Source organism: Apteryx rowi, unplaced genomic scaffold (genome assembly GCF_003343035.1).
Source record: "Apteryx rowi isolate R43461 unplaced genomic scaffold, aptRow1 scaffold_264, whole genome shotgun sequence".
NCBI lineage: Eukaryota > Metazoa > Chordata > Aves > Apterygiformes > Apterygidae > Apteryx > Apteryx rowi.
In genome coordinates, this window is record NW_020449019.1 from 1,079,440 (window position 1) to 1,103,121 (window position 23,682).

General features: G+C 55.2%; 1 protein-coding gene across 1 annotated transcript; it reads left to right on the forward strand.

Moving 5' to 3' along the window:
* Positions 1 to 8,232: 8,232 nt before the first annotated feature.
* Positions 8,233 to 15,131, forward strand: TMEM173 (transmembrane protein 173). Its single transcript, XM_026067870.1, has 7 exons — positions 8,233 to 8,468; positions 8,920 to 9,164; positions 9,816 to 9,996; positions 11,051 to 11,159; positions 11,317 to 11,555; positions 13,624 to 13,810; positions 14,662 to 15,131. The coding sequence occupies exons 2-7, from the start codon at positions 8,920 to 8,922 to the stop codon at positions 14,829 to 14,831; spliced, it is 1,131 nt and encodes a 376-aa protein (XP_025923655.1). The 5' UTR covers positions 8,233 to 8,468; the 3' UTR covers positions 14,832 to 15,131.
* Positions 15,132 to 23,682: the final 8,551 nt, after the last annotated feature.

Consider the following 23,682-nt stretch of genomic DNA (forward strand, 5'->3'; position numbering starts at 1 on the left):
TTTTCTCTGCTACAGAAAGGTGTGGAGGGGCCATATTTTCACAGAGACCCTGGCAGCAGAAGTCCAGCAGTGGCCAAATGAGTGGGGCATCTTCAACAAGAATAGGCCTCCCCAAGTACCCGGCAGTGTCATGAACCCCCAAAGTGATTTTCCATTTCTAAGTCCTTTGCCCTGTGCTGAATGATTCAAAAACAGAATTGTCAGTATTTTAAAACATGTTAGAAGTCACTTTTAAAGTGACTTGCTCTTGTCTCAATAAAATGTGCTTAAAGCTACAGCTAGTCCAAGAAACAGAGATTTTTTTTCTTTAAATAAAACAGGCTTTAGGTGGTTTTTTTTAACTTAATGGATTTTTCCACAAGAAAAAATGTATTAATGGAGATTTCAGTGAAAAAAGATCCAAACATGAAAAAGAAGTACTGCCAATTTTTACAGATTGAAAGAGTTTGTCATGCTGTTTTGTTGATATGGTTTTCATTTTCAGTCGTAACCACCCCTTCTTCACCCAAACGCCTTTTTCTTTTTCTTTTTGCAGGATTTTGTTGGTTTTGTTGCAAACCTGGATTTAACTCACAGCCCAGCCCCACAAACAGCTATGAGTACATGGCAGTGTGTGCAGAAGAGTGAGAAAGGGAGTGCCACAGTGGGAACCTCAGACTGCCACTGCCACCATGTGGGACACAGGAGACAAGCTCGAATACAAAGTCTTGACTTGCCCAAGACCACCAGACGCTTCCCAGTCACTCAAGATCAGACTTATCCTCTCCAGCTCAGCTCATTGAGGCCCATGTCTTCAGAGCAAAAGATCACAGAGTCTAGCACCACCTTAAGCTCGTGACCATGCTCATGTCAGCGGTAGGCTGGAGAATTGCCATATGAGGAACAAAATAAAAGAAGGGGAGGTGGACCTGGAGCTTTTAGCTCAGTCCCAGGTTGGGAAGCTGCTGAGCTCAGCAAGCATTGAGGAAGCCCCCATGGGATACTGAGGACAACAGCAGGGCAAGCACAGAATGGTTAAGCTGGGAACATGGTTAAAGAGAAACAGGAGCTTTTGGGGCAGAAGTCCAGACAGTGCTGACACTTATAGACAGGCCCTAAATTGTTCATTCCCATGCTGCCAGCTTGCTGCAAACATTCTGGGCAATTCAGGCCACCATGCGTATTTGTGTGAACACCCTACCCATGCTAATCAGCCTACTTATATCTCCATCATTTGCCACAATAAATCAGAGACCCCTTTTTTTTGACCTGAGCTTACCTGTCTGTGCTGCAGGATTGGGCTCCTGTAAATCTCTCTTGGATGCACATCCTGGTCAAGAAGGTGACAAGAAATTTCTTGTAAGTGGCTGAGAGAGGAGGAAAAGGGAAAGAAGAGATATTCACATATGTAATTACACCTGTTTCCATGGGAAAAGAAAGTGTGGCACCCCCTTCCAGCACTCATGTTCTGGCTCTGTTTTCCACCCGGACATTACCCCTTCCTCCAACCCTGTGGCCTGCCCTACTCAGCCCTCCAGTATGCCTGCTGCCCTCACACATCCAGGCTCTGCAGTGCTGGAGCTCCACACTCATGCTCACATCTCCTTACCCCTGTACAGCATCTCCCCATGTGTCTGACTCCCTTCATTTGAGAGCTCGCAAAGGAGATCACTAGTAGTTGCAAGCACTGTTCCCATGGTGCTCCCTGCCACTTTTTTTCAGAGAGGTGATCTCCTTCCTTCCCCACATACTTCTCTTCTCTCCCTCTCCTCATCCACAAGTTGTTTTACCCCCCTTTCATCCTCCTTAGCGGTGTGAATGGCAGTCTTCTAGGACCAGTTGTTGGGTCTCCTTCTCTGCCTTTTAGCACTGCACCAGCAGGATTTGGCCTCACTTGGGGCTTCTGTGCCTCCCTGTTACACAAGGCATCCCCAGAAAAGCTGATGAGCCTGCTGCTGCAGGAGAAGAGGGAACACAGTCACTGAAAAATGGGTTCAAACAAGAACTACTAGTTTTGAAGATGCTCTCTTGGCTCCTGTGGCTCCCCAGCTATGGGATCCCATCTTTGCATGATGTTCCCTCCCTTGCTGCAGAGAATGGGACTCAGGGAGCATTATGGTGAGATTGCTTTCCAGGTGGCCGCGGGACTGCAGTACTGACCAACCATCAGCTATCAGCAAGGTCTTGGTGGTTTCATCCCTGAGGCCAGCTTTACCTATAACTGTAAAAAGAAAGCCAATCATAAGGGTGTGTACACATCCAAGCAAGTACAGAAGGTGGAAGAAAACAAAAGCAATATGCAGGAGAGTCTTTTGTACTCGGTTGTAATGAAAACTACTTTTTCCTTTTTCCCCCAGAACAAGCTGTTCCTTCACTTTTCAGGTGGTTGACCAACATTGCCTAAGACCATTTTACTTATTCTCGAGTTGATAGCATCAGGTGTCCAGAGGACACACAGCAGGAGACAAGAAAAGACCCACAGATAACCACTTCCCTTTTCTAAGTGTCAGTGCCAGGGCAACTGGTGACAAAGGGCAGGAAATGAAGTGACTGATAGATGACAGGGGGCAGGAGTACATGTGTGTGTAGAGGTGTCTCAATAAGAGCCCCCAGGGATCTGTGCTGAGACCTGGGCTGTTTAATACACATGACCTGGAAGAGGAGAAGGGAGGGAAGAAAGTTTGCTGATGATCTGGAGCTATTCAGAACATTTTGATATAGATGGTCAAGTATGAAACAGCTTCTTTTCAAAGAACAACTGAGTAGCTGAAACATTCAACCTGGTAAAGAGATGGCTGAGTTGTGAAACCACAAGCGATCTGTGGAGGGGGACAGGGGCTGGCTGACTGTCCCTGTGTCTCCCAGGACAAAAACAGAGGCATCCCAGACAATGCTCGCCTGGGACTGCCTCAAAACAAGCAAAAGGAGCTTCCCCACCTAACATGCAACTGGGGGCTCTTTGCCACAGGATACTGCAGGCACTGGCAGTTTACAGGCGATCAAAAGAAGACTGAATAAATCACAGGTAAGAAATCCACTGATGTTTATTGAATGGATAAAAACTGCCAGGCAGGAAGCTTCAGCACCACAAAGGAGGGAAGAACCTTAACGGATAAGGGCCATGCGGCAGGCAGAGCAGCCCCATGAGCCAGAGCCAGAGGCACGGTCCATGCTGCCATCAGCATTTTAAACACATCATTGCCAAGGAATCACAACCTGGGATCAGGGTGAGGCAAAGGATTCTTCAGGCTGGTCACATTCCTAGAAAGGTATCCCATCCCCAGGTGCACTTTGTGAGCGAAGATCAGGACCCCACATAATCTGGGGACAGAGGGGGCATTTACCAAATCCTTTGGCCACTATACCTCTGCAGGTCACCTGACTGTGACCTCTTTTGCCCTGCAACAAAACGGCTTTGCGGATGAAGTGAGACACAATGGGTGCTTGGGGGCTGGAGGAAGCAGGTCTCCTGTCTCTGCAAGATTTAACCCAGCACAGGGAAGACTCCTCAGTGCATCAGAGGGATTGATCCAGTTCACAGCCCAGTGCAACACAGCATATAGCAAAGTGCTGTATTTTTCCTAGGGTGGACCATAAAGCAACCACCAGCAGTGAGCAGGATCCCTGAGGGTACATCGGCATTGCAATTGCGGTACTAAAACACCAGACCCAGCTGCAGCACTTTTGAGCCAAAGGACCTGAAGCTGCTTATAACAGCAGTCTAGCATCTGACTCCTGTCCCTGCAGGCATTCCCTGTGTAAGGCTGTCACGGGGCTGAAGCCAACAGCTCTGTTGGCTTTTGCAGGGCAACAGCACATGACACAAAAAAGGGGGAGCGAGCAAGCTGCTGCTGCAGTGCCCATCCTGCAGCAGGAGCAGGCTACGTTAGGCCTGCTGCTGGCCTGCCTGCCCCAGAAGCAGCCCTTTGCCTGGGAGATGCTAGGGAAGACGTTGTGCTCCTGGACCGGCTTTTGGTTGGGGAGGCACCACGTACATCCAGGACCTTCTCTTAACAGGCTCCAGCCTCCCACAGGGCCAGCAGCCAGGCCCAGCTCCCCAGCACAACTTGTTCCTCACCCTGCCGGTCTCCTGCCCAGTGCAGGCAGTGTTTTCTCCCCACTTCCAGCCCGGCACCCCACAGCAGCCCTGGGAAGCTTGCTGTGCCATGGGCTGAGAGCACAGCACAGAGCCTTCACTGCAGCCCTGCTGCCTGCTCCATCCCTGGCCTCCCCATGCAAGCTAGGAGGGGGCTACCGTCCCTCCATACAGCACAGCCCTTAGTGCACGGAGTCCGTTCCTCGGCTGTGCTCACTCCCACAGACAGCATCAACCCTCTGCTGCAGGCCTGCAGCCCCCCAAGCTAGGGCACGGAGCACCCTTCGTTCCCGTAGACGGCAGCTCTCTGTGCGCAAAGCAGCCCCAGAGCAGGCAGCAGCCCTGTCCTCCTTATTTCTCAAAGCAGCTGCATTTTGAGGGGAAAACAAGAAAATCCTTTCTTTGTCTTCTGCCGGTTGCTGTTGACCAGGGCCGATATACTGAATCTCAGCACTGGGGAAGCAGCTAATCCACCTTGTACCACAGAGCAGCCGAAAAAGCCACAGGGGTGCAAAGCCACTGCCCAGGCCTAGATGTGAGCTGACACGCTTCATGTGTGCCCCTGGCCCAGCCAGGACTATGTACATCTGCAGCTAGGAGCCGCACACATTAGCAAGCCCGTGCAGCTTCATGGTTAGTGAAATGCCATGGCACATGTCACGTGAAGGGTTTGCACTTCCTGTCACGCTAGTTTTTTAAAAACCTCTGGGGTGAGAAACTTCTAATCTCAATGGGATCTGCAGAGTGGGTGCATTTTATAGATTGATTTCTTTGCCCAATTGAATCTCAAACAGAGCTCTCAGCACTAGCCTGTTTGGAAGTGCCATTACATTGGTTTGGGGAGACGGCTTGCTGGTTTTTTTACACATCAGTAAAATCTTTTGGCATAATATGTGGCTTCCTGTTTCCTCTCCTTGAGTGAATAACAGCAAGTACCGAAAGAGGGAACTTTTATCAACTCCCAAGCTTATGGAAAGACAATCCCTAAGAAGAGGCCAGCCTGCCTACTGCTTGCTACCAAACAAGGCACAATCTGGAAATGTAACATATCAACTAAAGCAAAAGCCCAGGGAGGAAAACGCAGGCATCCTCAGTGCTCACTTCTTGCTGGTTGTGCCAAGGTGCTGGGCAATGCTGGGTTCTCCATGTCCAGAGCAGGGAGGCAATCTCCACACTGCGGCCAGAGGGTTTGCAGTGCAGCAGCTGATCCCAAGAGCAGAGTCTTGCTCTGCCCTGCGGGGCTAATTCAGCCCATGGAGAGGAGTACGACTGATGGAGGCAAGTCTACTAGGATTCCTAACACTGCATGCACAGAGACAGTAACTAACATCTGGGTCTAAACAGAGCATCACACAGAGACCTTGAGAAAGTGACTCCCCTGGGTAAAAGAGGTGACGCCAGCAGGAAACCCATGGTGGCACATGTCTCACCCAGCAGCTCTCTGAGGGTTAGCTCACCCTTCCTGAGTAGCTGCCTGTCATGGGAGTCAGTGGGGAGAGACCGGCACCCATCAGCAAGCTCCATCATGGGGTAGGCAAGGGCTGGGGTTGCCAACACTGGCTTACAGGGAGGCGAAGTCAGATGTCGCAGTCTCCACTGGAGACGTTCAAACCCCATTCACAGAGCCTAGACTTGGTTTTTGGACCTAGCACCACAGCTCTGCTCCAAGCTGTGCACCACAAGCAGCATGGCAGAGAGTCTGCAAAGGCTTGGGGCAGCCAGGAGAAAACTTGTTCAGGAGCAAAGTGGGGTGGAGGTGATGCAAAGTGGGTTGAGACCCCAGGAGCAGTGGCTGGGAGAGGGGCTATGAATGCATACAAACAGTCTTTCAAGGCCCAAATTCCCAGGAAAAATGCCAAGCTGAGTCCTTTATGCTGCAAGCAGCACCCTCTCCCCACTGTCTCCGAGGTGCCTGCCTGCACAGGGCAATTCTCAGGAGCCAGGGCAGAAGTTGCTCACCCAGCTTTTGTCCACATCTGCAACTGGCCTGTGAGCTGTGGATGCAGTTGCTCTTTGCTCTGATCCTCATCTCTCTCTAGTCTTGTCAGCTTCTGCAGCCTGCAGCAGTCAAAATGGTTCTTTCGTGCTGCTCTTTTATTGTAATTAGTACCCTGGCAACAGCTCTGTAAGCAGCGGGTCTGGGGCTGTGGGGCAAAGGCTGGCTCAAAGCAGAAGTGAAAGGGACAGAAATAATGCGTGCATTTGTGCTCTGAAGGCAGAACTGAAAGAAGGTGTCCAGACTCCACACACAGGAGTGCAATCCAGCTGCTAAGAGGTCCCAGTAGAAGGGATGACGTGGGGTGCAGGGCAGCCACGAAAGCCAGCCAGAGATGGTCAGTGAGGCAGGCAGAGGTGGCCCACACAGCCCCAGCAGGCAGGAACAGCTCAGTGCCAGAGGAGAAGGTGATTTGCTTGATGTTTTAACAAGCCTTTATGTTGAAGAGGAAACCTGGACTTGAGCTAGATCAGCAAGCCCTCCCCAGACTAGGAAAACAAGTCAAATGTCCCGTAAAGCAGGTTTGTTGGGTTTTCTAAGGTACTAATAAAACAAGGTTCCTCGACCTTGAGACAAGCACAGGTGGCACAGCATCAGTCTCTCTGTGCAGTTATTACTTTTTCCCACCCTTTTGTTTTGCAAATGCTTGAATTAAATGTGACCTGTAGGCATGTCTGAATCAAGATCTTGTGCTGTGTGCCTGCTGCAGCCTGCTTAGACCTCTTGGCAAGGTGCTTGCAGGTCTCTAGGTCTGCAAGGGCTCCTTGCCAGTCTCCCTGCTTCCATGGGCATTTCTGGACAGAAAGAAATCTCACCCAGAGCATGTTCTGGACACTCACTTATCTAGTCCATATTCCCCAGTCTGGCTATGAGGTAAATATGGGAGACCACCCTGAAGGCTTTGCTGAAGTCAGGGTAAGCCACTGCTCTCTCCTTAGCCACATGGCTATCTATCTTCTTGTAGAGGACAATCAGGTTGGTCAGGCACAATTTGCCCTTGGTAAATCTCTGCTGGCTGTTCCCAATGCCCTTTTTGTCCTTCAGGTGCTTGAACTGGCTGCCAGAAGGATTTGCTTCATTACCTTCCCTGGGACTGAGGTGAGGCTGAGCAGACTGTAGTTCACCAGGTCCTCCTTTTTGCCCCACTTGAAGTTGAGTGTGACATTTGCCTTTTCCCTTTCATCAGGATTGCTATGACCTTCCAAACATATGGGAGAGCAGCCTCGCAATGGCATCAACCAACTGCCTCAGTACCCTTGGGTGCATCCCGCCAGGTCCCATGGACTTGTGTGTGTCCAGCTAGCTTGGGTGCACCCTAAGTCAATCTTCTTGTGCCGGTAATGCCTCCTGCAGACTCTGCTGCTAGGACCAGGGAACTGGGAGGCTTGAGGGCAAACCTCAACAGTAAAAATTGAGTTAAAGAAGGCCTTGAGTACCTCAGGCTTTTTGGGGTCCCTGGTTGCTTGGACCCCTGCCCCAGTGAGCAGCAGGCCCATGTGTCCCTTAGCCTTCCTTCTGCTGCCAATATACTTCTAGGAACTCTCCTTGTTGTTCACACCTCTCGCCGGTTCCCACTGGTTCCTACTCCAGCTGAGCTTTGACTCTCCTAGGTTCACCGCTGTCCACCCAGGTGATGCCTCTCCATCCCTCCCAGGGGGCCGGCAGCTGAGCGGGATAGTGAGGCCGACAGAGGCAGCAGCCTCGCCAGCAAGGGCGCAGCTGCAGCAAGCCCTGCTGTGCTGCTGGTGCCCATGGGCACTGCCTTGCGCGTTGCTGTCTCCTGACGCTTCATGGGGGGGTGCAGGTCCGGGCTGCTGCGCATCACCCTCCTTCCAGGCTCTTTGCTAGAACGAATCTCCTTTTGCTGAGGTCCAGCTCACCCCTGGAAACCTGCTGCACTTAACAAATCCAAGGTTTCTGGTTTCCTTTTTCATTCCAGCTTGGTTTAGCCCCATTATGAGCTGACTGGTATGTTGAGGCTTTTTGGAGGTGTAAACTCCTGCATGTCGAAACCTGGTAAGTCCCCCTGCCCTGCCCAGTGCCTGGCCTTCCTGCTGCCCAGAGAGCTTGTGAGTGCCCAGTGTGGGAGGGCTGCAGTGCTTTCCGCACTGCCTGCAGCTGTGGGTAGCTCCATCCATTTTCATTTTCATTTTCATTTTAGTCTGCGCTCGGTTGCTGGGAACCGTGCAGCTCCACCCTTGGTGCCAGAAACCTGTACAGCACGGAGGCTCTGGGATACTGGCCACAGCAGCAGCCTCCAAAAAGAGCCGGAGGCTGCAGTTGTCCAGACTGGGACACAGAGCTCATTAACTGCAGCGCGCGAAACCCAGGCAGCGTCCGTTGTTGCGGCTGCTAATTGCTCAGGCGAGTGCTGCAAGAGGAGCGACGGCCCTGCAGGTACAGAGCGGAAATTGCTGGCCTGGGCTGGCGTTGATTCGGGAGTGGGATGGCCAGCCAGGATCTCACTTGCCAGCCCATTTGGGCATGCAGGGGGCAGCTGGTGGGGGCCAGCGTCCCAGAGGAGTGTTGGGCAGCTCCGGTGCCATCTCTGCTGATGCCAGGAAAGCGGGATAGGATTGGTGGTACTGGGGGCTGGGGGCCAATTTGTTAGCCCAGGGCTGGGGCAGGCCCCTGGGACAGCGCTGTGTTTGCAACCCCGAGGTGGCCCTGCTCAGGACATGTGGGATCTTCCCCGGAGGTGGCTGCATTTCAGGAGCGAGCCAAGGGAAAGGATAGCTTTGCTGCACTCTTTGGGGTGCTCAGTGAGCTCTGGCTGCGCACACTCGCAAAGGTGCTGTTGTGGGTACCGGGGCACAACAGGCGCTGCTGACACCCCTTTCTGCTGCAGATGGCCCACGAACCAGGGACACCAAGCAACCCCGCTGCCCCACTAATCCCCAAGGCCAGAGAGGGGCGAGCACAGCGTGCCGCATACATCCTCCTGGCCCTGTGTGCCGCGGCACTGTACCTCACCGGGGAGCCCCTGGCGTGCATCGCCCGCATCCTCACCTCCCACTTCGCGGCCCTTCAGATCGGGGCACTGCTCAAGGGCACCTGCTACCTTGCAGAGGAGATCTTCCACCTTGAGGCCAGGTGAGCCAGCACAGAGGGGGGCTGTCTCCTGGGCTCGTGGGGCCACCCTGGAGCCACGGCCATAGCATGTCCTGTGGAGACCTGCTCCTGCTCTCTCCCCATGCACGCCCTTCACACAGACACTCTGCCGTCCTCTGGCAGCGCATGCTGCTCTCCATCAGCCTCACTGAGCTCTCAGCCCTTCCTCCTCCTCCTCTCCCCCTCTCCTGCCCTCCCAGTTCCCCTGTGTCTATGGACCTCTCCCTCCCTTCTAGGCTATAGCGCCCCAGCTTGCTCTTTGCCTGCAATGCCTGGGCAATAAGTCTCAGCTCCCAGTCTTCTCCCAACTTCAGGCATCAGAGGACACAGGGCTTTTGGAGATAATGAGTCTGTTGCTGTCCAGGGCAACATCGCATCTGCTCCTCTCTGAGACCAACAGGTGCTGCACGAGACCCATGGCCCGTCCCAGCTGAGGGCACCCCAGGGTGCTCCGAGCAGAGGCCTCCTGCCCCGGGACTCCGTACGGCTCAAGGAGATGGGCAGCACTGGTGGGAGGGGGGAGCATGCCCCGGGCAGCGCGTCCCAGCACCGCGCAAGGGGCGGCGTGCCGCAGGGTCCGGGGAGGGCAGGCGGGAGGCGCCAGCCTGTTACCTGAGTCCCTCTGCCACGCAGGCACCGCGGCAGCTTCCGGAGGGCCCTGAGCGCCTGCCTCCCCCTGCGCTGGCACGTGACCCTGCTGCTTGTCTGCGGCTCAGCCCACGTGGCTCTTCTCGAAGGAGATGGGCAGCAGCTCGGCCTCCACCTCGGCCTGGCCTGCTTCTGCCAGCTCCTGATCCTGGCCCTCGGTCTCCACGTAAGGCTCCAGCGACCTCCAGCCTGGCCAGACTTCACAGGCAGCGGTTGTCCCGGGGGGCAGGGGCGTGTGGGCGATCCCCGGGCTGCCGATGGGCAGAGGGCCGCGGGGGCGCGCAGCCCAGCTCCGCCTGGCCCCTCGCTGGCTGCCGACACGCACAGCCCGCCTGCATGCAGCGCCGCTGCTCCCGCCCGGCCGCCTCGGGGCCCTGCTGTGCGAGAAACCGTCTGATTAACTCGACCCTGAATAGCTGAGCTCCTCAGCCCAATATTGCCGTGCGTCCCGGCAGGAGGGCCAGGTAACCACCTGCACTCAGGCAGACTTCTAATAAGCGCAGCCGCCCTGGGGCACTGGCGCCAGCCCCGGCGCAGGCAAAGCCTGACTGAGACGAAAACATGGGTATTTTTAAACCTGTCAGTCAAGCTAGTGCTTGGGGGGGAAAGGGTAGCTTGCACCGTCTCCAAAGGGTTAATTAGCAGGCAGGCGGCAGAGCCACACTTGCGCTGCACAGCGCATCTGCAGCCTCGCAGAAGGCTCCGCCTTACGCTGGCAGAGCCAGAGGCAGAAAAAGATCACCCAGGCTACAGAAAGGTGCTTTGGGGAGGGAAGCATTCAGGTGCCTGTGGGCTTCGGACACCCAGTTCCCGTTACACGAACACACAGAGCTGGCAAGGGCCATCAGTGGCCCTGGAAATCCCACCATCCCTACTGGAGAAGCTCTCCGGTAGACGCTTGGGTGCCTCCTCCTGAGTTCTGGGAGCGCTGGGCAGACAGGCAAACTGCACTAGCACGCATGATCACTACTGATGGTATAGCCAGAAGGCTCACTCCAGCATCAGCTTCCTCATCTGCGGGGAGGAGGCAGGCACTGGGCTGCCACAGTGGGTCACCTGGGCTGCACGGGCGGTGAGGGCTCAGGAGCAGCAGGACTGCTCCCTCTCCAGAGCTGTTTGGAGATGGCAGCCTCTCTCTAGTCCCCGGGGGGAAGCCGACTGTTGCAGAAGAGCCCAAGCAGCCACTTTCATCACTAGTGTTTCTTTTCTTCCCTCCACAGAAGCCCTCAGCTGTGGAAATATCTGAGATGTCTGAGCGGTCCAAGCAGAACGTCGCTCATGGGCTCGCCTGGTCTTATTATGTTGGGTACCTAAAAATAGTTCTGCCACGTACGTAGCTGTTTCCCTGCATTATCACTCCTACAGATAGAAATAGCTCCTAATAACAATCCTCCCACTTTTACAGTGTTAGCAGGGAAATGGGGAGCAAACTAGAGAGCAGCTGTTCTCACTCCAGGCACCTCTTCCCGACACTCTCTTCCACCAGGCCTGAAAGAGTCAATGGAGAAATTCAGCAGAGCCAACCCCAATGTGCTGGCACGCAGGGAGACCTGGAAGCTCCACATCTTGGTCCCTCTGAGTTGTGACATCTGTGACGATCTAGAGAAAGCTGACAGCAACATCCAGTACCTGACGGACCTCCCCGAAACAACCCTGACCCGAGCTGGCACGAAAAGAAGAGTCTACAAACACAGCCTCTACGCAATCAGGGATGAAGACAACAAGGTATGCTGAGAGAAGTGTCAGGAGAGCAGTCGGCATGCATCAGCCCAAAGGTGTTTCTGGCCTCAGATCCTGTCCCAGCAGTGGCCATAAGGACATGACAGTGACCCCTCTCCCATTAGATGGTCTCAGCTTCCAGCAGTCTTCCGTAAGATGGGGAGGTCCTGCCCATGCCTGCCATCTGCACCCCTTCCTCCTGGCTGCATGCTCCCAGGCTCAGCCTTTGCGGGGGGGCTGGGGTCACTTAACCCCTCCATGAATTGTTTTAACTCAGGAAAACAGCAGAAAACTAACAAAAAAGCAGATGTGGGTTCCACGGTGTCACTTGCCATGCAGTGAATGAGTATTTCCTTCTGTTGTGAAAAGGTGCTTGAAAATGCCCATGTGGTTCGTTATTTAATTAGACTCCCTCCCATTCCCCCAGTCATTTCTTTTCCAAGCTGACGACCCCTAAACTACTCCACCCCTCCCTTCGCATTCAACCCCTTCTATGACTCCAGGCAAATTGGTCTCAGCCCCCTGCGCCCATGGAGGGGGGGAGCAGAGGTGCACCCGTTAGTCCTGCTGGCACTGCCACAGTTGGAGGCAGTGGCATAGCACTGCTTCTCGCCTGGCTCCTTCTAATCTGCCTTTTGATGGCAGCTTTGAGCTGCTGCTTTCAAAGCCCTGGCTGCAGAGACTCCTGGGCCTCTTCCTACAGGGCAGTCCCTGTTCTTGGGGAAGTACAGGCACCACTGGATTTTTCCCGTTACGCTGCACACTCTCATGCCATGTTTTATCTAGCAATCCCTGCTGAGTCACTTGGTACCAAGTGAGCTCCAGCAGCTCTGAAGCCTGGACCTGTCCTGACCCACTGTGTCATCAGTAAAATCAGTTACCTCCACTCGCTGCTGGTTCACTCGTGAATATGTGGCATGGCCAGCTCCCATCTTCAGGGCCTGCTCCAGCTCCCTCGTCACTGGGGTGACTGCCCTCTAAGGCCACTAGTGCTTCCCACTGCTCTGAATTTACCCAGAGATCTTCTACCTCTCTCTTTTAATACGCTTCTGCCAATTTATCCAGTGTTAAGTATCAGACTTACTGGTAACCTGCTCCCTCGCAGGGCTCTTCCTGGTAGCTAATGTCCCACCTGCGACCCTCTGAGCTGATTAGTGGATCAGACCCTCTGGTAGTCCGTTCTCAGCTCTTCCAGAAGGACACAAGCAGGGCCCAGCAATTGGCTGACATCTTACGTCATCTCAGCTGCTTTGGGCTGAGACAGTTCCTCAGGGCTGGTCTCTGCAGGCATCTGCCTGTGCTGCCCCATTTGCAGAGGCAAAGCATTAATGTCACTTCTCTGCCTTTTTGAAAGCTCTATGTGCTCTTCAATCATCTGTCAGCCCTCTTAACTCCCTAGCAAGCTTCTGCCTCTGATGTATTCAACACTGATTTTTATGAGGAAGTTTTATGGCTTTAACAAATCTCTCCTCAATTTTTTTTTTTTTGGGGGGTAGCCTTCTTCTAGCTTTCTATCTTGCCAATGTTCACCCTCTTCTCTGTTTTCCCACTCTCCATAGGATGCTCAGGCTTCCCCTTCTCTAGCAAAAGAGCCATCAAGAAGGTGTGATCAGAAATGAGTCTGGGAAGAGAGGTCTCCATGGGGATCCAAACTCCATGGGGAAAATCATCCCCAGGGTTGTGGCTTGGGTTCCTCTTCTGGAGCACCAGCAAAGCTGGTCGCTGTGCCCCGGACCATGTGGGACAGAGGCAGCTCTCTGAGCCTGTCTGACGCAGACGGCACGGTGGTAGCTGGCTCTCTGCCGTGTCAGCCCCCCTTGTCCTGCTGGACACAGCGCAGCCCCAGGGCCTGCTCTGCTGTCGCCGTCCTGGCAGCCCCAGCACGCAGCACCCATGCAGAGTGGGCCAAGGAGCTGCTGTGGATGGAGGGATGCTGAGCGGGAGGCCGGGGCTCCCTGGGGACCCAGAGGTGCCCTCGCCTCAAGGACTCTGCCCAGGGCCAGGGTTCCCCAGGAGCCCCTTTGCCGGGGGCTCAGCTCTGCTTCTCCCATGCCTTCCTCTTGCATTCCTGCAGCTCAGGCACTGTGCAGTGGAGTATGCCACCCCGCTGCAGTCTCTCCACGCCATGTCCCAGGATGAGTGCGCTGCCTTCAGCCGGGAGGACCGCGTGGAGCAGGCCAAGCTTTTCTACAGGACCTTGGAGGAGATCCTGCAAGGTGCCAAGGCGTGTGCAGGCACCTACCGGCTCATTGCGTATGAGGGTGAGCAAGCAGGGGAGGAGGGTAGGGGCACCCAGCACAGTGGCTCTGCTCTCGGGGCCTCTTAAGTGATCTAGGATTGGAGCAAATGAGGGGAAATATGCAGGAGCCGTGCAGCACTTGGCTGATATCCCTGCTCCCACAGGCATGGTGGGGGGCTCTGCCACGGCAGGGGAAGGGGCTGTCTCCCAACACAGAAGGACTTCTTGCTGGCGGTCTCAAAGGAGCAAGGAGGATGCAGACAGAGCTGGTGCCTATTGAAGTCCCCAAGGACACCTGAGACAAGCAGGCCTCACCGCTGGGGCAGCAGGAATGCCCTGCCAAACACTAAATACAACAACGGCCTTTCAGGGGAAAGGACTGGCTCCCATCAACATTGAGTTTCCTGGGAGAAATGGTAGGGACTCTAAAGCCCTCCCTGGCAGTGGGAAGGATGTATATGCTGTGGCGTGATGTCTTTCCTCCCCTTTTCATTTCCCATCTCCCCATCTCCCTCCCCAGGGCAGCAGGGCTTGAAAACAGCTCTTTGGATTCTCACTGAAATAAATCTCATTGTTTTCCAAAGCAAATTCAGTGCACTCCCTGATAGGAAGAAGCATTTCCACGCAGCAAGGTAGTTCCCGTCACAACGAGCACTGCTGGGAATCCAGCACACAGTGCCAGTATTTTACCTCTTTTCTTGCGTTTCATGTTTAGTTTCCTTTTTCTGGTGTGGGGAGCAGGGAGGCAAGAACCATATTTTGACTTCCCGGGCAATTCTGTGTATGTTGAGGAATCTCCCAGAGGCTGTGCTCCCTGCCCAGACCCCTTCCTCACGCCAAACCAGTGAAGGCGGGTTTTGTCTCCTGTTGCAGAGTCAGGGGAAGCTGAAGCCCACTTCTTGTCCAGAGAGATTCTCCGGCACCTCCAGCAGCAGTGTCAGGAGGAGTACACTGTGTGCGATGGGACCCTCTGCTCGACAGACCTCAGCCTCCAGATAAGTGAGTCAGACCTGCCGCAGCCTCTGCGAAGCGACTGCCTCTGAAGCACCAGTGCTGTGTAGCCCTGCACCACAGCCTCAGGGCTTTGGTCCTCCTTCTCCCAGCCTCGTTCTTTTGCAGCAAATCACTCCCGTGGCAGCATTCCCCAACCTCTTGCAGGAACTATAACCACCATAATCTCCCAGGGATCATGTTTGCTGGAAACAGCTGACTCAAACCACAGTCCTGTGACCTGCTTCCCATTTTATTTGTCCTTTATGTTATGTATTTCTCATACATATAAATTCATCTGGGCCTTTTTAATCTGCTTTGACCTGTATCGTATAAGATATTTTCCGCTGGCAGATGTCGTATTATTCCAAATCTTGGGCACAATGCGCAGTCTGCCCTTGGACGTCACATAATGCTGGACAGGACTTTGGAAATCCCACCCACATGTGTTTATGTGTGTGCTCAGTCCCAAAAACATCCAAGCTGCATGGCTTGGCTAATCCAACGGCTTGTGCAGGCACAAGGAATATGCGCAGGACTTTCATGAGCCCTCCAGCCTGATGGACCCACTGTGCAGTTACACACTAACATCCTCACTTTCCACCCACACGCAATTTGGAAGTGGAAAAAGAGGTCAGGCCTGGGGAAGTGTGACATAAGACAGTCCTACAGCAGGAGAAATCTCCCTACATTTGCTGCTTCCAGTAATTCTGTGTTGAGAGTTGGCTGCAGCACTTGCTGATGCCCTCTCTGCCCTCATTCCTCCCATGCCCTCCGTGGAAGAGTTTCTGCAGCCCTGAATTTTGTGCCACATGCCCTTGCTGTGCTTTGTGACTTCCTCCAGCAGCCTTAGCAATCCTGCCTGCTGCTCTGGCCTGGTTGTTCGAGGAGATGGGACAGATTCTTCTCTGTAGCTAAAGGAGCCAAATTTGGTCTATGCACACCAGGGCCAGACTGTGAGCAGAGATGCCTGCTGAAATGCTCACTTACTTTATCTGAACTGATTGTCATGTTGTTTGTCACCCTCCTTTTTCCCAAACACCTCTGGCCACTTGTGTGGCTGGAGCTCAGAAGAGCCAGTCCTGCTTTCCCCTGAGGACTTGAGCGTGCGGCTTTGCTTGGCCTGCACCTCTGTTCCCCCGGCTTGACAGCCGCAGCCGTGCTTGTCAGCCTGGGGCCAGCCTGGTTTCCTGCAGACGTGTTTCTCCTGCGCAGCCATCCCTCAAGCCAAGGCTGCTAGCTCTCCCAGGCCAGCATTTCCACAGCCATGGCCATGTAGAGACACATACCAGTGGGCACCAGTCTGGGAGTGGGGCATTTAGAGAAGGATGAGGACCTGGGGGACAAAGAAGACAGTTGTGTGTAGAGTGAGGGCTTTGACCCCATGGACACGTCCTAGCAGGAGCTCTGAGAGCAGGGCAGGGTGCAATGCTAGGACTGCTTACACCAGGTCTTTGGTGCAAGACAGCACACGCTGGGCTGCCCAGCCACTCAGCGCTGCAGGATGAGGTGCCCTCAACAAGCCCAGCAAGCCAGGCCCTCTCTGGCCGCTCAGGCTAGATTGGGCAGGCGGAGGCAGGGGCAGGGTACGTGCAGTGGGTCTGCTCCGCGCGGCTCTGAGGCGGCTGACTTCTTGGTTCTGCCTGCAGGCACCCTCGCCAGGAAAAGCGGCGCAGCCACGAAGCTGGGCTCCCTCTGGGCCAGGCTGCTGTGGGAGGCTGCTCGGGAGACAGCCAGGTCCCTTGCTGCTACCACGGAGGCTTTCTGGCAGCGCACACGTGGCACCAGGCTCCTCGGAAGCACAGGGAAGGCCCATCCCTGCCAGGGCAGCGCATGCTGCGCATGCACGCTGCTCCCCCGCCACGCAGGGGTTCAAGCACAGAGATGCTCCAAAAGAGGCTGGGAGCACTGGTTTTCGTGATTCAGGAACCTGAATCTTTTTGCTGCTGTGCCGTGAGTGCCTGCACATCTTTCCCCTTGCACCGTGCCAGCGTGGCGAGGCTCCAGGGATGCCCGTGAGCCCAGCAGGACTTGCAACGTGTGCTGGTCCTCACAGGCAGGCACTGCTCTCCTGGCCTGGAGATGTGCTGTACGGGCCGACCCTCTGCACCCTGGTGGGACCCAGAGTAAAGATGGGTTGGCCACAGCTTCCTTGTCTCTCTGGGAAGCACTTGTGAAACGGCCCCAACTCCTCCCTTCTCCCCCCACCTCTCCTTCCCAGGACGAAACTGCTCTTACCTAGCAGCTGCCTCTCAGCTGCTCAAGCCTGGGTAAATATTTGGGCTCCATCTTTCGTGCACATGGGGAGAAGGTGGTGGGAAATGCCTCTCCCGCCTCCAGCCCTGCAAGCTGATGGAAGAGATTTGGCTGCACGTTAGTGCCGCTGGGCCTGGGAATTGGAACCCATTTCAGGATTCAGTAAAACCTTAATCTGCAGCTTAATCTCTGGGTATTGCATCTGTGCGAAAGACAAAAACAGCAGATGAAAGGGCTGCTACGGGAGGGGTTGTGACAGCGAAGGCTGCTGCAAAGAGCTGGCTCCTCCGGGCCTGCTGGTTTGCATAGGATTTGGGCATCTTTGCCGAGGCCACCAGGATGTGCCAAGTGCGCAGTGCTGTGTCTGCCCGAGCGGGGGGAAGAGGGAAAGCTGCAGGCAGACACAGACCTTGGCCTCCCCTCAAACACCTCCCAGCCACTCCGAAGCTGCTGTGGGAAGATAAACTCAGTCTCGCCAAAGACAGGGCATATTGTAGGGAAATGAAAGACTCCAGGCACTTCTCCTGGGGAGATCCCGCATTCGAGGGCAGAGAGGCAGATGGTCCCACTGCAGCCCACAAAGTCCCCAAGGGTGGGAGAAGGAGCCTTGTCAACGCAGCCACCCTTGCAGGGATGGGCACAGGTGAGGAGAGCTGCCCAGTATGACCGTCAGCTTCAACTGGGACTTCCAGCAGCGGCTCCCACCAACCCTGCTGCCACACACCAGCCTCCCGCTTCGGAGCAGCACAGCGATCCTGAGGGCACAGAGCAAATCCCGTGGGGAAATGCTGAGACTGGAGATACATGCACAGCGTCTGGGCTGAGCTCAGCAATGTAGACGGAGCCAGAGCAGTTGTGCGAGTGGTAAAGCCAGTGCCACCGCAGTCACCACGGGTTTGTGCCTTGAACACCTGCGGGCATCCTGCAAGGTCTAGAAAGGGCCAAGCTAATGCAGCAGCCTTTAGCTCATGGGGGCAAGAACGCAATCTCCTTCCTCTCCCCGGCTCCTCGTTCCCTTCAAACACGCAGGGACTTCTCTTTGCCATCACTGCCCACAGTTGGAGCTGGCTGATGAGCTCAGCCGCTATTAGCAGGGGACGAACGGAGCGGCAGGCACAAGCACAGAGGAAACTTGTCAGCGCAGCCTCTTTCCAAGGGAAGCCACGCTGCCGGCCAAAGGCTCAGCTCCTGCCGCTGCCAGCGCCGAGGAAGCAGGCAGGCTGGAAGGCTTTGCTAGCAGCGCGAATCGCAGGCAGAGCTGAATCCCATGCAGGAGGAAAGCAAGCCTCAAAAGCGAGTGGAAGCTCCCTGCCCAAGCAGGCAGGCAGAGAACTGCCTCCTACCTCAAGCCTCTCTAATATCTGCAAAACAGCTGAGGTTTTGCACTCATTGCAGTATTCCCCAGCAGCTCTGACTCAGGGCTCCCCAGTTTTGGGGGCAGTCGAAGGTGCCGCAGGGCGGCAGCAGCGCAGACGCAGCCTGGCCCACCACTGGCACGCGCTAAGCTGGGCAGCAGCGGCCCCGTGCTCGCATCTCCCCACGGATACAGGGGGGTGAAAGCCCCGACGTCTCTGCTGGTTACCTGGGGGCCCAACACGGCCTCACTTCAGCGAAGCCCCACGCTCCAGTGCCACGGCCACCAGCAGGAGGTAGGGGTGTGCTGGGGCCCAACCTGGAGCCCAGCGTGCCGGGACTGCCAGGGCCGTGAGGGATGCTGAGCAGATTTACGGGGTGCCAGGAGCCGCCAGTGCCACGCAGCAGCCCCAGGGGTGCAGTCTGCAGCTTTAGGGCTGCAGCTAGGGCCATGAGGGGTGACAAGCAGATTTAAGAGGTGCCTTAAACCTGAGGCCCCTGAGCAAAAGCTGGGGGCGACAGGAGCATGCCCCTGGGTGCAGCCATCACAAGGAGGTGCCTGGCACAGTGCCAGGAGCCCTGGGCCATCACTCATCCTTGGGGTAGGCATGGAGGCATGTGGGTGCCTCATGGATGGGCTCAGTGCAACAGTGAGGGATGGCTGGCACTGCTCGCGCCCCACATCTTCCTTTCCCTGAGCCATCCAGCTTTCCAGCTTGCTGCTTCTTTAAACGGCACTGCTTCTCCGCTCAGTGGCAAGGTGCAGGACAAGGCCCAGGAGCTGAGCTTTCAGGCCAGCTCTGCACTGGCAACTGCTGGATTCCAGGCATTCAGGCCTTGAAGGACTAAAGACTGAGCTGGTGGGGCAGGGGCATATTTCTTTGGAGGTGCCAAATCACCCCCACACACATCCTTTTCTTGTCACAGTCGGTGTTTCCCCGCGCTGCGGGGAGGAGGAGATGTGTGGAGTTGAGGGTGATGCCTGGCCTGCGCCCAGGACCCCTGGTTCCCCCTGCAGCTCTGCCAGGGACTTGCTGGCTGGCCTCTGAGCACGGCCACCACTTCTCCGTGCTCCTTGCCTTGTTCAACAGGGATCGCTTTGGCCGCTGGCTCTCTCTGAGCGTGCGCAGTGTCCGGCACGGCAGGCCATAGCCCTCGCCGCTGCGCTAGGTCCTCTGCAGTAGCAGGGACGAGGGTTGAGCCCACGGCGGCTTGCAGGGCTGCAGGCTCCTGGTGCGGTGCAGTGCGGTGCAGTGCGGTGCGGTGCGGTGCGATGCTCGCTGCCGCAGGGACAAAGCAGGCATCCCCGGGCAGCTGGTGTCCATCTCAGCTCCCAGCCCCTGCCCAGCTGCCCCACGTGTGACGGCACTGCCCCACGGTGCCTGGCAGCTCCTCAGGCAGGTCCAGCTGGCCCTGCTGCGGGCAGGAGACCTTGCTGGTGACTGCGGAGCTGGTGGGAGCAAGAAGGGCCCCGAGGCACCGGCAGCCCAGGGTCACAGCCTACCGGCCCGGCCAGCAGCAATGCTGATCCAGCAGGCTGGTGTTCCTGGATGCCTTTCCCCACCGCTCCGCAGCCTGAGACGCTCTTCCCTGCCTCCAGGATGAAGAAATGCATCAGGGAGCAGCAGAACAGCTGCCCCACGAGGGCAGGCGAGCCAGAAATCTCCTCAACGGGGCGCAATCCCACCGCACGCGAACGAGGGGAGCTGTGCAAGCCCGGCAATGGTACCAGGGTCAGCCACAGCCCGGGGATTGCCAAGCAGGTCCGGAGCAATGAGACAGGTCCAAGCTCGAGCCGGGAAGTCAGTCCATGGGTCAGGCTCTGCGTGAGCGAGGCACAGAGCTGGGCGCAGTGTGGCCGCACCTAGCTCTGGCCAGGACCAGTGCCGGGGCTGAGCTCAGCTGCGGTCCTGAGCAAGCTTCCCGTTTCTGCTTACATTCCTAGTAACTTCTGTCTGCTGTGTCTTGAAGTGTTGTGCCAAATATATGTCTTAGCTATAACATTTCCTTCTAATGGAAGAGCCAGAGTGAATTTCAAAGCTTTTAAAATGTTATGCAGTGGCTTGAATACGAATGTTGGCATTAATAAAACAGATCCTCTAGAAGCCCCCGAAACCTGGCTCGCTGTAAAACCATCTCCAGTGCCGAGTGGTCCGAAGTGTTCCCAGCCTTGCTTGTGCTCCCACCCACCCACCACCCCCACGAGCAACAACCCTGTCCTCACTTGGGCCTTGAAGCATTTGGGCAGAAACTCCCTGGTTTTTTTAAAAGGTCAAATTAGGGAGGCTTGCAAATTCAGGCTGCTTCTTTATATGAGGTGGGCAGGAGGGGAGAAGCCAAAGGTAACTATTGCTGAAGCCTGACAATAGCTAACAAGATTCACCAGGACTTACTTTTACTTGTATCCTTAAATCTTATAGCCACACAATTTCTAAAGAGCGGCTCAATCTGGCTGATAGCTTTGCAGCTCCGGAGCGGTAGTAACACTTCGTGAACGACGGTGCTTCACAATCAGCTCGCGCCGTGGGGTTCACTTTGTGAGGCTGGAATAAAACAAGGCATCACCAAACACGTGGGCACGCAGCCAGCGGGAGCTGTGTGCTCCGATGGAGGAAAAGGTGCTTTGTGTCGTTCTGCAGGCAAGTGCTCGGCAGACAGGCCCCACGGGTGCGTGGTTCCTGAAGAAGCTGTTAGAGGCAGTGAGCAGCGATGGCTGTTCAGTAGTGCTATGCTGCCCTCAAGTGCTTCTTCCAGCAACATCCCAGTTTTCAAAGTCAGCCTGCACTGTTTGCATTTTTAAAGTTTTACCCATGTGCTCCAAGAAGGGCCCTTGCAATCACACTGATTTTTTTTTAACCTTTGTGTGGTTAAAACCCTGCTTGAAAAGTGGGTTTATTTGAAGTGATTGAGAAAGATGGCAGGTTACCCTAGGGCCACCTCCTGCCTACGGTTAAAGTTTTGCATCCTGCAAAGCAAGGAAAATAGCAGCCCAGTGCTTCAGCATGCCTGTCAGCCACGTTTGGCCTCTCATGTCTCTTGGTCTTAAACTAGATATTAATTAACTGCCTCTGCTCAATGGTGCATCTGCCACTGACTCTGCAGTGCCTTTGATTTCCTCCTCCCACTGGCTCAGTGCGAGCAGCATAAAGTATATTATGAGTGTGTATAAATTAAATTTGAGAGCAGCCAGCCTGATGGTCAGGAAGCCTTCACTGGGCTGACTTGATGCTCCTGCACGCTGCCTGTTTTAGTGCATAGCCGTGACTGCAAACTCACACCTTTAAACCCCTGAGCCTTCAAATCCTGGAGTGGCCTCCATGGGGGCAATATATAGAGAAAACCCAGCGCCCCAGTTGTGTATAAAATTGTTGGCCAAGCATCTGCAACGTGCATTTCTCTTGCTTCCTTAAACTCCCCTGTGGCCCAGTAGCGCGTATTTCCCAAGTTGTAAGTGCTGCGGTTTGGGGTTTTGCTGGCACCTTCAGTGAACATGTCAGACTGAATACGTCTGCACAGTGCTTAGTTCTCATGGAAAGGTGCACAGGCAAAGCAGCGGAAAAACAACTTAAAGCTCCGAGGACGTAGAGAAGGGAAGCCGAAGCAATGTTGGCAGCATTAGTCATGCTGCAGCCACTTTCAGAGTGACCTGCTGAGGTAAGGCGAAAGAGGAGACATTTGCTCTACTTGGCATTTTTTGATGCTGAAAAATTTGATCAACAGCAGGTGACAGAGACAAATGTGTGCTCTCCTCCCCATGCCATCCTCATCAGTCGCTCCAGATACTAGTGTCAAGTAAAACCGTGTCTAGCGGGAGTGAGGCGAGGTTCAGCTCTGCTGGGAAAGCAAAATACTTTGCAGGCTCTGTGCCCTCGTTGAGAGTATAATGGCAGCCTTGATGCCCCGGCATCTTTCCCTGTGAGCTGGTCTGCAGGCGCATGGCTCCTGATCTTCTGGTGTTTCTTGGGCCACCAAATAGAAAGCCTCAGTGTTAACTGCACAAGAAGAGTATGGTGGAAAACACTAAATTATAAGAAAGGCATTTTCTGCATCATTTAATTTCCCATTTTTTAGGAATCCAGCCTGGCCTGGACTGTAAGATGTTGACTGATGGCAGGGAGCTGTTTTGGTGCTGAAGGCCTCTGCAAAACACAACGGGTGCAACCTGCATGCCTCTTCTCACGGAGTCCTTTGTGGAGCAACTAGTGACATTACCAATCAAGGCAGTAGCCAAGCTCCCCCAGTCAGCCCCGCATGCCCCATCCCTGGCGTAAGTAGGGGTTGCTTCCCGCACCAGGCCCCCCTGGAGCCTCAGCACACCCAGTGTGGGTGAAGTAGCCCAGCTGTGCAGGGTCAGGGACACCCAGAGGGGCTATGGATGGCTGCAGGGCCATAAGGACTACCATCAAAGCTGCAGGGTCTCCATGGGGGCTGCAGGGCTGCTGGAAGGACTTCTGTAGGGTCTGAAAGGCCACCATAGGGAGCACCAAGGGGGCTGCAGAGCCACCAAACAGATCTCCATGGGGGCTGCAGCCCATCCAGGGCTTGCAAATGATGCCAGGTGGGGAGGCACTCCTGGGTGGGCCCTCCCACCCTTCTTCCAGATGGGCTGGGAGCAGAGGCCCTGGGGACCCAGGACAGGGAGTCCTAGCCCTGGCCCTGCAGGGCACTGGGCTGACAACCCAGTCTGCCCCAATGGTCTGCTCACCTGCCAAGCTGGATGGTGTGTGTCAGTGCTGGGGCTGGTGCCACTGGGCTCCTGGACCTCCCAGCCTCTCCCTGAGGGCAGTGTGTCCCCCTAGGGCCCTGCCTGGGATGGCAGCACAGGGGACTGGTGTCCGGGCCCACAGATCAGTCTTTGGAGGGGGTCACTAGTTACAGCCAGGACGCAACAACAGAGACGCATCCCATCTTGGCTATCTTCCCTCTAGAGGCTTATCCCCCGAAGGGGTCACATCCCACCCCAGCCTTTTTCCCTCCAGAGATATGTCCCCACACCACCAGTCTCCTCTCATCTCAGTGGAAGAAACATACCCACACAGAAGGGTAACTGGAAGCAGGTGCAGAGAAGGACCTGAAGGTCCTGGTGGACACCAAGTTGACCATGAGCCAGCAGTGTGCTCTTATGGCAAAGGAGGCCAATAGCATCCTGAGGTGCATCAGGAAGAGCAATGCCAGCAGGTCGAGGGAGGTGATACGTCCCCTCTAGTCAGCCCTGGTGAGGTCCCATCTGGAGTACTGGGTCCCGTTCTGGGCTCCCCAGCACAAGAGAGACATGGAGCTACTGCAGCGAGTCCA